Here is a 15,544-nt window from a genome sequence, read left to right on the forward strand (position 1 = left end):
TCTGCCCTGTCTGTGCCCCTGTCCCTGTCTGTGCCCTTGTCTCTGCCCTGTCTGTGCCCCTGTCCCTGTCTCAGCCCTGTCTCCGCCCCTGTCTCTGCCCTGTCTGTGCACCATCTGTCCCCTATCTGTGTCCCTGTCTGTGCCCCTGTCTCTGCCCCTGTCCGTGTCCCTGTCTGTGCCCCTGTCTTTTCCCTCTCTGTGTCCCTGTCTGTGCCCCTGTCTCTGCCCTGTCTGTGCCCCTATCTCTGCCTTGTCTGTGCCCCTGTCTCTGCCCTGTCTGTGCCCCTGTCTCTGCCCTGTCTTTGCCCTGTCTGTGCCCCTGTCACTGCCCTTTCTCTGCCCTTATCCCTGCCCCTGTCTCCGCCCCTGTATGTGTCCCTGTCTCTGTCCCTGTCTGTGCCCCGTCTCTGCCCTGTCTGTGCCCCAGTCTGTGCCCCGTCTCTGTCTGTGTCTCTGTCTCCGCCCCTGTCTGTGCCCCTGTCTGTGTCACTGTCTGTGTCCCTGTCTCTGCCCTGTCTGCGCCCCTGTCTGTGTCCCTGTCTTTGCCTGTCTGTGCCCCTGTCTGTGTCCCTGTCTGTGTCCCTGTCTCTGCCCTGTCTGTGCCCCTGTCTGTGTCCCTATCTGTGCCCCTGTCTCTGCCCTGTCTGTGCCCCTGTCTGTGCCCCTGTCTGTGTCCCTGTCTGTGTCCCTGCCTGTGCCCCTGTCTCTGCCCTGTCTGTGCCCCTATCTCTGCCCTTGTCTGTGCCCCTGTCTGTGTCCCTGTCTGTGTCCTTGTCTCTGCCCTGTCGGTGTCCCCGTCTGTGCCCCTGTCTCTGCCCTGTCCGTATCCCTGTCTGTGTCCCTGTCTCTGCCCTGTCTGTGCCCCTGTCTCTCCCCTGTCTGTGGCCATGTCTCTGCCCTGTCTGTGCCCCTGTCTGTGTCCCTGTCTCTGCCCTGTCTGTGCCCCTGTCTGTGTCCCTATCTGTGCCCCTGTCTCTGCCCTGTCTGTGCCCCTGTCTGTGTCCCTGTCTGTGCCCCTGTCTGTGCCCCTGTCTGTGCCCCTGTCTCTTCCCTGTCTGTGCCCCTGTCTGTGCCCCTGTCTGTGCCCCTGTCGGTGCCCCTGTCTGTTCCCCTGTCTCTGCCCCGTCTGTGTCCCTGTCTGTGCCCCTGTCTGTGTCCCCGTCTCTGCCTGTCTGTGCTCCTGTCTCTTCCCTGTCTGTGCCCCTGTCTCTTCCCTCTCTGTGTCCCTATCTGTGCCCCTGTCTCTGCCCCTGTCTCTGCCCTGTCTGTATCCCGGTCTCTGCCCTGTCTGTGCCCCTGTCTCTGCCCTGTCTGTGCCCCTGTCTGTGGCCCTGTCTCTGCCCCGTCTCTGCCTTGTCTGTGCCCCTGTCACTGCCGTGTCTGTGCCTTTGTCTCTGCCCTGTCTGTGCCCCTGTCTCTGCCCTGTCTGTGCCCCTGTCTCTGCCCTGTCTGTGCCTTTGTCTCTGCCCTGTCTCTGCCCTGTCTGTGCCTTTGTCTGTGCCCTGTCTGTGCCCCTGACTGTGCCCCTGTCTCTGCCCTGTCTGTGCCCCGTCTGTGTCCCTGTCTTTGTCCCTGTCTCTGCCCTGTCGGTGCCCCTGTCTGTTCTCCTGTCTGTACCCCTGTCTGTGCCCCTGTCTCTGCCCTGTCTGTACCCCTGTCTGTGCCCCTGTCTCTGCCCTGTCTGTTCTCCTGTCTCTGTCTCCGCCTCTCTCACTGCTCCGACTTCGTGGCGCTTTGCGGAACTGCCGCTGACTGTTTGCGGTTGCAATCGGCGGGTCTCAGAAAGCGTCATGTTCACTAACAGCCGGTGAGACTAATCCAGAAATTCAGATCTCAATCGGCGCAAAATCCTCTCAAAAACTCTGCAAACATTGGTTTCAGACTCTGAGTTTCGATGACGCCGTTTTCTTTTTCTTTCAGGGACTCAGCGGAGAGCGGAACTGCTGGAAACCCCAGAAACAACATTCTCGTGGCTGTCAGGTGAAAAAAACACTCAGTGGAAGAAAGAGAGAGAGAGTGACAGAGATAGACAGAGAGATAGAGGGAGATAGAGAGCGAGAGACAGAGAGAAGGAGCGACAGATATATAGAGAGAGACAGTGAGAGACAAAGATAGAGAGCGAGAGAAAGAGAGAGACAGAAACAGAGAGAAAGAGACAGACAGAGAGATAGAGAGCGAGAGATAGACAGAGACTGAGAGAACAAGAGAGAGACAGGGAGAGACAGAGAGAGGGAGAGACAGTGAAAGAGAGACAGGGAGAGACACACACACAGAGACAGAGAGATAGACAGAGAGATAGAGAGAGACAGGGAGACAGAGAGAGAAACAGAGAGAGAGAGAGACAAAGAGAGAGGGAGACAGAGAGAGAGCAAGAGAGAGAGAGACAGAAAAAGACAGCGAGAGCGAAAGACAGCGAAAGAGAGACAGAGAGACAGACAGAGAGAGACACAGAGAGAAAGAGAGAGAGAGAGAGGGAGAAAGAGAGAGAGAAAAAGAGAGACAGAAAGGTAAAGACAGAGAGAGAGACAGTGACAGAGAGAGAAAGAGAGACAGTGACAGAGAGAGAGACAGAAACAGAGACAGAGAGAGAGAGAGAAAGACAGAGAGAGGGAGAAAGAGACAGAGAGTGAGAGGGAGACAGAGAGAGACAAAGAGAGAGAGAGAGAGATAGAGACAGAGAGAAAGAGAGAGAGACAGAGAGAGAGAGGGAGAGACAGACTGAGAGAGAGAGAGAGACTGAGAGAGAGAGGGAGAGACAGAGAGAGACAGAGACAGAAAGAGAGACAACGACAGAGAGAGAGAAAGAGACAGAGCGAGAGATCGCGAGGGACACAGACAGAGAGGAGAGACAGACAGAGGGGGAGAGAGAGTGAGAGTGCGAGAGAAAGAGAAATGGAGTGAGAGAGACAGACAGAGAGAGAAAGGCAGACAGAGGGAGAGACAGAGAGAGAGAGAGACTGAGAGAGAGAGAGACAGTGAGAGAGGGCAGGGGGAGAGAGACAGAGAGATACAGTGAGAAAGTGAGATAGATAGAGAGAGAGAGGGACAGAGAGAGAAAGGGAGAGCAGAGGGAAAGAGAGAGACAGAGACAGAGAGATAGAGAGAGAGAGAGACAGAGAGAGTGACCGAGAGAGAGACAGAGAGAGACCGAGAGAGAGATAGGGAGAGACGGCGAAAGAGGGACAGGGAGAGAGAGACAAAGAGAAAGAGAGAGAGACAGACAGATGGAGAGAGAGAGATAGAGGGAGAGAGAGAGAGAGAGAGAGACCAAGAGACAGAGAGAGAGTGACAGACACAAAGAGATAGAGAGAGACAGAAAGAGACAGGGAGAGGGAGACAGAGAGAGAGGCAGAGAGAGAGGCAGAGAGAGAGACTGGGAGGCAAAGAGAGAGAGAGAGACAGAGAGAGAGATGGAGAGAAGGAGACAGAGAGAGAGACAGAGAGAGAAAGTGAGACCGAGAGAGAGACAGAGAGACCGAGAGAGACCAAGAGAGAGACAGTGAGAGACCAAGAGAGAGACAGGGAGAGACAGAGAGAGAGACAGTGAGACAGATAGAGTGAGAGAGAAACAGAGGCAGAGAGAGACAGGGAGAGGGGACAGAGACAAACAGATATAGAGACAGAGAAAGACAGACAAACAGGGAGAGGCAGTGAGAGTGAGACAGAGAGAGAGACAGAGAAAGGGACAGGGAGAGAGATGGAGAGGGGGAGACAGAGAAAGAGCAAGAGAAGACAGGGAGAGACAGAGAGAGAGGGGGGAGAGAGAGAGAGACAGACAGACAGAGGGAGAGACTGGGAGAGAGAGACAGAGAGAGAGGGAGAGACAGAGAGCATGACAGAGACAGAGAGAAAGAGACAGAGAGATACAAAGAGACAGAGAGAGACAGAGAGACACTGAGAGCGGGAGACAGAGAGAGAGACAGATAGAGGGAGAAAGAGAGAGAGAAAGGGAGACAGAGATACATAGAGATAGAGAGAGAGCGAGACAGAGACAGAGAGACAGAGAGAGCAAGAGAGATGGAGACAGAGAGAGAGAAAGAGAGAGTGTTAAATAGCGACAGATCTGTCCCCACCAGTACTGTATCTTACTGTTATACAGTGACAGACCTGCCCCACCAGAACTCCACCCCAGTGTTACACAGTGACAGACCTGTCCCCACCAGTACAGTACGTCAGTGTTGTACAGTGACAGACCTGTCCCCACAAGTACTGTACCCCAGTGTAATATAGTGACAGACCTGTCCCCACAAGTACTGTACCCCAGTATTATACAGTGACAGACCTGTCCCCACCGGTACTGTACCCGAGTGTAATATAGTGACAGACCTGTCCCCACAAGTACTGTACCCCAGTATTATACAGTGACAGACCTGTCCCCACCAGTACTGTACCCCAGTGTTATACAGTGATAGACCTGTCTCCACCAGTACTGTACTCCTGTTTATACAGTGACAGACCTGTCCCCACCAGTACTGTATCTCAGTGTTATACAGTGACAGACCTGTCTCCACCAGTACTGTACCCCAGTGTTATAAAGCGACAGACCTGTCCCCACCAGTACTGTACCCCAATGTTATACCGTGACAGACCTGTCCCCACCAGTACTGTACCACAGTGTTATACAGTGACAGACCTGTCCCCACTATGACTGTACCCCAGTGTTATACAGTGACAGACCTGTCCCCACGAGTACAGTACCCCAGTGTTATACAGTGACAGACCTGTCCCCACCAGTACTGTACCCCAGTGTTATACAGTGACAGACCTGTCCCCACTATGACTGTACCCCAGTGTTATACAGTGACAGACCTGTCCCCACTATGACTGTACCCCAGTGTTATACAGTGACAGACCTGTCCCCACTAGTACAGTACCCCAGTGTTATACAGTGACAGACCTGTCCCCACCAGTACTGTACCCCAGTGTTATACAGTGACAGACCTGTCCCCACTAGTACTGTACCCTAGTGTTATACAGTGACAGACCTGTCCCCACCAGTACTGTACCCCAGTGTTATACAGTGACAGACCTGTCCCCACCAGTACTGTACCCCTGTGTTATACAGTGACAGACCTGTCCCCACTAGTACTGTACCCCAGTGTTATACAGTGACAGACCTGTCCCCACCAGTACTGTACCCCAGTGTTATACAGTGACGGACCTGTACCCACCAGTACTGTACCCCAGTGTTATACAGTGACAGACCTGTCCCCACTAGTACTGTACCCCAGTGTTATACAGTGACAGACCTGTACCCACCAGTACTGTACCCCAGTGTTATGCAGTGACAGACCTGTCCCCACCAGTACTGTACCCCAGTGTTATACAGTGACAGACCTGTCCCCACCAGTACTGTACCCCAGTGTTATACAGTGACGGACCTGTACCCACCAGTACTGTACCCCAGTGTTATACAGTGACAGACCTGTCCCCACTAGTACTGTACCCCAGTGTTATACAGTGACAGACCTGTACCCACCAGTACTGTACCCCAGTGTTATGCAGTGACAGACCTGTCCCCACCAGTACCGTGCCTCAATGTTTTACCGTGACAGACCTGTCCCCACCAGTACTGTACCCCAGTGTTATACAGTGACGGACCTGTACCCACCAGTACTGTACCCCAGTGTTATACAGTGACAGACCTGTCCCCACTAGTACTGTACCCCAGTGTTATACAGTGACAGACCTGTACCCACCAGTACTGTACCCCAGTGTTATGCAGTGACAGACCTGTCCCCACCAGTACTGTACCCCAGTGTTATACAGTGACAGACCTGTCCCCACCAGTACTGTACCCCAGTGTTATACAGTGACAGACCTGTCCCCACTAGTACTGTACCCCAGTGTTATACAGTGACAGACCTGTCCCCACTAGTACTGTACCCCAGTGTTATACAGTGACAGACCTGTCCCCACCAGTACTGTACCCCAGTGTTATACAGTGACAGACCTGTCCCCAGCAATACTGTACCCCAGTGTTATACAGTGACAGACCTGTCCCCACTAGTACTGTACCCCAGTGTTATACAGTGACAGACCTGTCCCCACCAGTACTGTACCCCAGTGTTATACAGTGACAGACCTATCCCCAGCAATACTGTACCCCAGTGTTATACAGTGACAGACCTGTCCCCACCAGTACTGTACCCCAGTGTTATACAGTGACAGACCTGTACCCACCAGTACTGTACCCCAGTGTTATACAGTGACAGACCTGTCCCCACTAGTACTGTACCCCAGTGTTATACAGTGACAGACCTGTACCCACCAGTACTGTACCCCAGTGTTATGCAGTGACAGACCTGTCCCCACCAGTACTGTACCCCAGTGTTTATACAGTGACAGACCTGTCCCCAGCAATACTGTACCCAGTGATAAACAGCGACAGACCTGTCCTCACCAGTACTGTACCCCAGTATTACACAGTGACAGACCTGTCCTCACCAGTACTGTACCCCAGTGTTGTACCGTGACTGATCTGACCACACCAGTACTGTACCCCAGAGTTATACAGTGACAGACCTGTCCCCACCAGTACTGTACCCCAGTGTTATACAGTGACAGATCTGACCCCACCAGGGCAACACCCCAGTGTTCTACAGTGACAGACCAGTCCCCACCAGTACTGTACCCCAGAGTTATACAGTGACAGACCTGTCCCCACCAGGACTGTGCCCCAGTGTTATACCGTGACAGACCAGTCCCCACCAGTACTGTACCCCAGAGTTATACAGTGACAGACCTGTCCCCACCAGTACTGTACCCCAGTGTTGTACAGTGACAGATCTGACCCTACCAGTACAGTACCCCAGTGTTCTACAGTGAATACCTGTCCCCACCAGTACTGTCCCACAGTGTTATACCGTGACAGACCTGTCCCCACCAGTTCTGTACCCCAGTGTTATGCAGTGACAGAACTGACCCGACCAGTACTGTACCCAGTGTTATACAGTGACAGACCTGTCCCCACCAATACTGTTCCCCAGTGTTATACAGTGAGAGACCTGTCCTCACCAGTACTGTACCACAGTGTTATACAGTGAGAGACCTGTCCCCACCAGTACTGTTCCCCAGTGTTATACAGTGACAGACCTGTCCCCACCAGTACTGTACCACAGTGCTATACAGCGAGAGACCTGTCCCCACCAGTTCTGTACCCCAGTGTTATGCAGTGACAGACCTGTCCCCACCAGTACTGTACCCAGTGTTATACAGTGACAGACCTGTCCCCACCAATACTGTTCCCCAGTGTTATACAGTGAGAGACCTGTCCTCACCAGTACTGTACCACAGTGTTATACAGTGAGAGACCTGTCCCCACCAGTACTGTTCCCCAGTGTTATACAGTGAGAGACCTGTCCCCACCAGTTCTGTACCCCAGTGTTATGCAGTGACAGACCTGTCCCCACCAGTACTGTACCCAGTGTTATACAGTGACAGACCTGTCCCCACCAATACTGTTCCCCAGTGTTATACAGTGAGAGACCTGTCCCCACCAGTACTGTACCACAGTGTTATACAGTGAGAGACCTGTCCCCACCAGTACTGTACCCAGTGTTATACAGTGACAGACCTGTCCCCAGCAGTGCTGTACCACAGTGCTATACCGTGACAGACCTGTCCCCGCCAGTACTGTTTCTCAGTGTTATACCGTGACAGACCTGTCCCCACCAGTACTGTACCCCAGTGTTTTACTGTGACAGATCTGACCCCACCAGTACTGTACCCCAGTGTTCGACAATGACAGACCTGTCCCCACCAGTACTGTGCCTCAGTGTTTTACAGTGACAGACCTGTTCCCACCAGTACTGTACCCCAGTGTTTTACTGTGACAGATCTGACCCCACCAGGACTGTACCCCAGTGTTATACAGTGACTGACCTGTCCCCACCAGTACTGTACCCCAGTGTTATACAGTGACAGACCTGTCCCCACCAATACTGTTCCCCAGTGTTATACAGTGACAGAACTGTCCCCACCAGTACTGTACCCCAGTGTTATACATTGACAGACCTGTCCCCATCAGTACTGTACCCCAGTGTTATACCGTGACAGACCTGTCCCCACCAGTACTGTGCACCAGTTTTGTACAGTGACAGACCTGTCCCCACCAGTACTGTCCCCCAGTGTTATACAGTGACAGACCTGTCCCCACCAGTACTGTACCCCAGTGTTATACCGTGACAGACCTGTCCCCACCAGTACTGTCCCCCAGTGTTATACAGTGACAGACCTGTCCCCACCAGTACTGTACCCCAGTGTGATACAGTGACAGAACTGTCCCCACCAGTACTGTACCCCAGTGTGATAAAGTGACAGATCTGTCCCCACCAGGACTGTACACCAGTGTGATACATTAACAGACCTGTCCCCACCAGTACTGTACCACTGTGTGATACGGTGACAGACCTGTCCCCACCAGTACTGTACCCCAGTGTGATACAGTGACAGACTTGTCCCCACCAGTACTGTACCCCAGTGTGATACAGTGACAGATCTGTCCCCACCAGGACTGTGCCCCAGTGTGATACATTAACAGACCTGTCCCCACCAGTACTGTACCCCAGTGTTATACAGTGACAGACCTGTCCCCACTAGTACTGTACCCCAGTGTTATACAGTGACAGACCTGTCCCCACTAGTACTGTACCCCAGTGTTATACAGTGACAGACCTGTCCCCACCAGTACTGTACCCCAGTGTTATACAGTGACAGACCTATCCCCAGCAATACTGTACCCCAGTGTTATACAGTGACAGACCTGTCCCCACCAGTACTGCACCACAGTGTTAAACAGTGACACACCTGTCCCCACCAGTACCGTGCCTCAATGTTTTACCGTGACAGACCTGTCCCCACCAGTACTGTACCCCAGTGTTATACAGTGACAGACCTGTACCCACCAGTACTGTACCCCAGTGTTATACAGTGACAGACCTGTCCCCACTAGTACTGTACCCCAGTGTTATACAGTGACAGACCTGTACCCACCAGTACTGTACCCCAGTGTTATGCAGTGACAGACCTGTCCCCACCAGTACTGTACCCCAGTGTTATACAGTGACAGACCTGTCCCCACCAGTACTGTACCCCAGTGTTATACAGTGACAGACCTGTCCCCACTAGTACTGTACCCCAGTGTTATACAGTGACAGACCTGTCCCCACTAGTACTGTACCCCAGTGTTATACAGTGACAGACCTGTCCCCACCAGTACTGTACCCCAGTGTTATACAGTGACAGACCTGTCCCCAGCAATACTGTACCCCAGTGTTATACAGTGACAGACCTGTCCCCACTAGTACTGTACCCCAGTGTTATACAGTGACAGACCTGTCCCCACCAGTACTGTACCCCAGTGTTATACAGTGACAGACCTATCCCCAGCAATACTGTACCCCAGTGTTATACAGTGACAGACCTGTCCCCACCAGTACTGTACCCCAGTGTTATACAGTGACAGACCTGTACCCACCAGTACTGTACCCCAGTGTTATACAGTGACAGACCTGTCCCCACTAGTACTGTACCCCAGTGTTATACAGTGACAGACCTGTACCCACCAGTACTGTACCCCAGTGTTATGCAGTGACAGACCTGTCCCCACCAGTACTGTACCCCAGTGTTTATACAGTGACAGACCTGTCCCCAGCAATACTGTACCCAGTGATAAACAGCGACAGACCTGTCCTCACCAGTACTGTACCCCAGTATTACACAGTGACAGACCTGTCCTCACCAGTACTGTACCCCAGTGTTGTACCGTGACTGATCTGACCACACCAGTACTGTACCCCAGAGTTATACAGTGACAGACCTGTCCCCACCAGTACTGTACCCCAGTGTTATACAGTGACAGATCTGACCCCACCAGGGCAACACCCCAGTGTTCTACAGTGACAGACCAGTCCCCACCAGTACTGTACCCCAGAGTTATACAGTGACAGACCTGTCCCCACCAGGACTGTGCCCCAGTGTTATACCGTGACAGACCAGTCCCCACCAGTACTGTACCCCAGAGTTATACAGTGACAGACCTGTCCCCACCAGTACTGTACCCCAGTGTTGTACAGTGACAGATCTGACCCTACCAGTACAGTACCCCAGTGTTCTACAGTGAATACCTGTCCCCACCAGTACTGTCCCACAGTGTTATACCGTGACAGACCTGTCCCCACCAGTTCTGTACCCCAGTGTTATGCAGTGACAGAACTGACCCCACCAGTACTGTACCCAGTGTTATACAGTGACAGACCTGTCCCCACCAATACTGTTCCCCAGTGTTATACAGTGAGAGACCTGTCCTCACCAGTACTGTACCACAGTGTTATACAGTGAGAGACCTGTCCCCACCAGTACTGTTCCCCAGTGTTATACAGTGACAGACCTGTCCCCACCAGTACTGTACCACAGTGTTATACAGTGAGAGACCTGTCCCCACCAGTTCTGTACCCCAGTGTTATGCAGTGACAGACCTGTCCCCACCAGTACTGTACCCAGTGTTATACAGTGACAGACCTGTCCCCACCAATACTGTTCCCCAGTGTTATACAGTGAGAGACCTGTCCCCACCAGTACTGTACCACAGTGTTATACAGTGAGAGACCTGTCCCCACCAGTACTGTACCCAGTGTTATACAGTGACAGACCTGTCCCCACCAATACTGTTCCCCAGTGTTATACAGTGACAGACCTGTCCCCAGCAGTGCTGTACCACAGTGCTATACCGTGACAGACCTGTCCCCGCCAGTACTGTTTCTCAGTGTTATACCGTGACAGACCTGTCCCCACCAGTACTGTACCCCAGTGTTTTACTGTGACAGATCTGACCCCACCAGTACTGTACCCCAGTGTTCGACAATGACAGACCTGTCCCCACCAGTACTGTGCCTCAGTGTTTTACAGTGACAGACCTGTTCCCACCAGTACTGTACCCCAGTGTTTTACTGTGACAGATCTGACCCCACCAGGACTGTACCCCAGTGTTATACAGTGACTGACCTGTCCCCACCAGTACTGTACCCCAGTGTTATACAGTGACAGATCTGACCCCATCAGTACTGTTCCCCAGTGTTATACAGTGACAGAACTGTCCCCACCAGTACTGTACCCCAGTGTTATACAGTGACTGACCTGTCCCCACCAGTACTGTACCCCAGTGTTATACATTGACAGACCTGTCCCCATCAGTACTGTACCCCAGTGTTATACCGTGACAGACCTGTCCCCACCAGTACTGTGCACCAGTTTTGTACAGTGACAGACCTGTCCCCACCAGTACTGTCCCCCAGTGTTATACAGTGACAGACCTGTCCCCACCAGTACTGTACCCCAGTGTTATACCGTGACAGACCTGTCCCCACCAGTACTGTCCCCCAGTGTTATACAGTGACAGACCTGTCCCCACCAGTACTGTACCCCAGTGTGATACAGTGACAGAACTGTCCCCACCAGTACTGTACCCCAGTGTGATAAAGTGACAGATCTGTCCCCACCAGGACTGTGCCCCAGTGTGATACATTAACAGACCTGTCCCCACCAGTACTGTACCACTGTGTGATACGGTGACAGACCTGTCCCCACCAGTACTGTACCCCAGTGTGATACAGTGACAGACTTGTCCCCACCAGTACTGTACCCCAGTGTGATACAGTGACAGAACTGTCCCCACCAGTACTGTACCCCAGTGTGATAAAGTGACAGATCTGTCCCCACCAGGACTGTGCCCCAGTGTGATACATTAACAGACCTGTCCCCACCAGTACTGTACCACTGTGTGATACGGTGACAGACCTGTCCCCACCAGTACTGTACCCCAGTGTGATACAGTGACAGACCTGTCCCCACCAGGACTGTGCCCCAGTGTGATACATTAACAGACCTGTCCCCACCAGTACTGTACCCCAGTGTGATACAGTGACAGACTTGTCCCCACCAGTACTGTACCCCAGTGTGATACAGTGACAGATCTGTCCCCACCAGGACTGTGCCCCAGTGTGATACATTAACAGACCTGTCCCCACCAGTACTGTACCCCAGTGTTATACAGTGACAGACCTGTCCCCACTAGTACTGTACCCCAGTGTTATACAGTGGCAGACCTATCCCCAGCAATACTGTACCCCAGTGTTATACAGTGACAGACCTGTCCCCACCAGTACTGTCCCCCAGTGTTATACAGTGACAGACCTGTCCCCACCAGTACTGTACCCCAGTGTTATACAGTGACAGATCAGTCCCCACCAGTACTGTACCCCAGTGTTATAAAGTGACAGACCTGTCCCCGCCAGTACCGTGCCTCAATGTTTTACCGTGACAGACCTGTCCCCGCCAGTACCGTGCCTCAATGTTTTACCGTGACAGACCTGTCCCCACCAGTACTGTACCCCAGTGTTATACAGTGACAGACCTGTCCCCGCCAGTACCGTGCCTCAATGTTTTACCGTGACAGACCTGTCCCCACCAGTACTGTACCCCAGTGTTATACAGTGACAGACCTGTACCCACCAGTACTGTACCCCAGTGTTATACAGTGACAGACCTGTCCCCACTAGTACTGTACCCCAGTGTTATACAGTGACAGACCTGTACCCACCAGTACTGTACCCCAGTGTTATGCAGTGACAGACCTGTCCCCACCAGTACTGTACCCCAGTGTTATACAGTGACAGACCTGTCCCCACCAGTACTGTACCCCAGTGTTATACAGTGACAGACCTGTCCCCACTAGTACTGTACCCCAGTGTTATACAGTGACAGACCTGTCCCCACTAGTACTGTACCCCAGTGTTATACAGTGACAGACCTGTCCCCACCAGTACTGTACCCCAGTGTTATACAGTGACAGACCTGTCCCCAGCAATACTGTACCCCAGTGTTATACAGTGACAGACCTGTCCCCACTAGTACTGTACCCCAGTGTTATACAGTGACAGACCTGTCCCCACCAGTACTGTACCCCAGTGTTATACAGTGACAGACCTATCCCCAGCAATACTGTACCCCAGTGTTATACAGTGACAGACCTGTCCCCACCAGTACTGTACCCCAGTGTTATACAGTGACAGACCTGTCCCTCCCAGTACTGTACCCCAGTATTATACAGTGACAGACCTGTCCCCACTAGTACTGTACCCCAGTGTTATACAGTGACAGACCTGTACCCACCAGTACTGTACCCCAGTGTTATGCAGTGACAGACCTGTCCCCACCAGTACTGTACCCCAGTGTTTATACAGTGACAGACCTGTCCCCAGCAATACTGTACCCAGTGATAAACAGCGACAGACCTGTCCTCACCAGTACTGTACCCCAGTATTACACAGTGACAGACCTGTCCTCACCAGTACTGTACCCCAGTGTTGTACCGTGACTGATCTGACCACACCAGTACTGTACCCCAGAGTTATACAGTGACAGACCTGTCCCCACCAGTACTGTACCCCAGTGTTATACAGTGACAGATCTGACCCCACCAGGGCAACACCCCAGTGTTCTACAGTGACAGACCAGTCCCCACCAGTACTGTACCCCAGAGTTATACAGTGACAGACCTGTCCCCACCAGGACTGTGCCCCAGTGTTATACAGTGACAGACCTGTCCCCACCAGTACTGTACCCCAGTGTTGTACAGTGACAGATCTGACCCTACCAGTACAGTACCCCAGTGTTCTACAGTGAATACCTGTCCCCACCAGTACTGTCCCACAGTGTTATACCGTGACAGACCTGTCCCCACCAGTTCTGTACCCCAGTGTTATGCAGTGACAGAACTGACCCCACCAGTACTGTACCCAGTGTTATACAGTGACAGACCTGTCCCCACCAATACTGTTCCCCAGTGTTATACAGTGAGAGACCTGTCCCCACCAGTACTGTTCCCCAGTGTTATACAGTGACAGACCTGTCCCCACCAGTACTGTACCACAGTGTTATACAGTGAGAGACCTGTCCCCACCAGTTCTGTACCCCAGTGTTATGCAGTGACAGACCTGTCCCCACCAGTACTGTACCCAGTGTTATACAGTGACAGACCTGTCCCCACCAATACTGTTCCCCAGTGTTATACAGTGAGAGACCTGTCCCCACCAGTACTGTACCACAGTGTTATACAGTGAGAGACCTGTCCCCACCAGTACTGTACCCAGTGTTATACAGTGACAGACCTGTCCCCACCAATACTGTTCCCCAGTGTTATACAGTGACAGACCTGTCCCCAGCAGTGCTGTACCACAGTGCTATACCGTGACAGACCTGTCCCCGCCACTACTGTTTCTCAGTGTTATACCGTGACAGACCTGTCCCCACCAGTACTGTACCCCAGTGTTTTACTGTGACAGATCTGACCCCACCAGTACTGTACCCCAGTGTTCGACAATGACAGACCTGTCCCCACCAGTACTGTGCCTCAGTGTTTTACAGTGACAGACCTGTTCCCACCAGTACTGTACCCCAGTGTTTTACTGTGACAGATCTGACCCCACCAGGACTGTACCCCAGTGTTATACAGTGACTGACCTGTCCCCACCAGTACTGTACCCCAGTGTTATACAGTGACAGATCTGACCCCATCAGTACTGTTCCCCAGTGTTATACAGTGACAGAACTGTCCCCACCAGTACTGTACCCCAGTGTTATACAGTGACTGACCTGTCCCCACCAGTACTGTACCCCAGTGTTATACATTGACAGACCTGTCCCCATCAGTACTGTACCCCAGTGTTATACCGTGACAGACCTGTCCCCACCAGTACTGTGCACCAGTTTTGTACACTGACAGACCTGTCCCCACCAGTACTGTCCCCCAGTGTTATACAGTGACAGACCTGTCCTCACCAGTACTGTACCCCAGTGTTGTACCGTGACTGATCTGACCACACCAGTACTGTACCCCAGAGTTATACAGTGACAGACCTGTCCCCACCAGTACTGTACCCCAGTGTTATACAGTGACAGATCTGACCCCACCAGGGCAACACCCCAGTGTTCTACAGTGACAGACCAGTCCCCACCAGTACTGTACCCCAGAGTTATACAGTGACAGACCTGTCCCCACCAGGACTGTGCCCCAGTGTTATACCGTGACAGACCAGTCCCCACCAGTACTGTACCCCAGAGTTATACAGTGACAGACCTGTCCCCACCAGTACTGTACCCCAGTGTTGTACAGTGACAGATCTGACCCTACCAGTACAGTACCCCAGTGTTCTACAGTGAATACCTGTCCCCACCAGTACTGTCCCACAGTGTTATACCGTGACAGACCTGTCCCCACCAGTTCTGTACCCCAGTGTTATGCAGTGACAGAACTGACCCCACCAGTACTGTACCCAGTGTTATACAGTGACAGACCTGTCCCCACCAATACTGTTCCCCAGTGTTATACAGTGAGAGACCTGTCCTCACCAGTACTGTACCACAGTGTTATACAGTGAGAGACCTGTCCCCACCAGTACTGTTCCCCAGTGTTATACAGTGACAGACCTGTCCCCACCAGTACTGTACCACACTGCTATACAGCGAGAGACCTGTCCCCACCAGT

At 52.6% G+C, this 15,544-nt stretch overlaps 1 protein-coding gene across 1 annotated transcript in view; it reads left to right on the forward strand.

The window, feature by feature from the left end:
- Positions 1–1,728: 1,728 nt before the first annotated feature.
- The window catches only part of LOC137346534 (kinesin-like protein KIF12), a 174,570-nt gene continuing 160,754 nt past the window's right edge, over positions 1,729–15,544 (forward strand). Inside the window, exons 1-2 of the mRNA XM_068010008.1 lie at positions 1,729–1,807; positions 1,921–1,980. Coding sequence (XP_067866109.1) covers positions 1,791–1,807; positions 1,921–1,980 — 77 coding nt within the window. The 5' untranslated portion in view covers positions 1,729–1,790. The remainder of the gene's footprint in view (positions 1,808–1,920; positions 1,981–15,544) is intronic.

The sequence above is a fragment of the Heterodontus francisci genome, chromosome 30 (genome assembly GCF_036365525.1).
Source record: "Heterodontus francisci isolate sHetFra1 chromosome 30, sHetFra1.hap1, whole genome shotgun sequence".
NCBI classification, from domain to species: Eukaryota; Metazoa; Chordata; class Chondrichthyes; order Heterodontiformes; family Heterodontidae; genus Heterodontus; species Heterodontus francisci.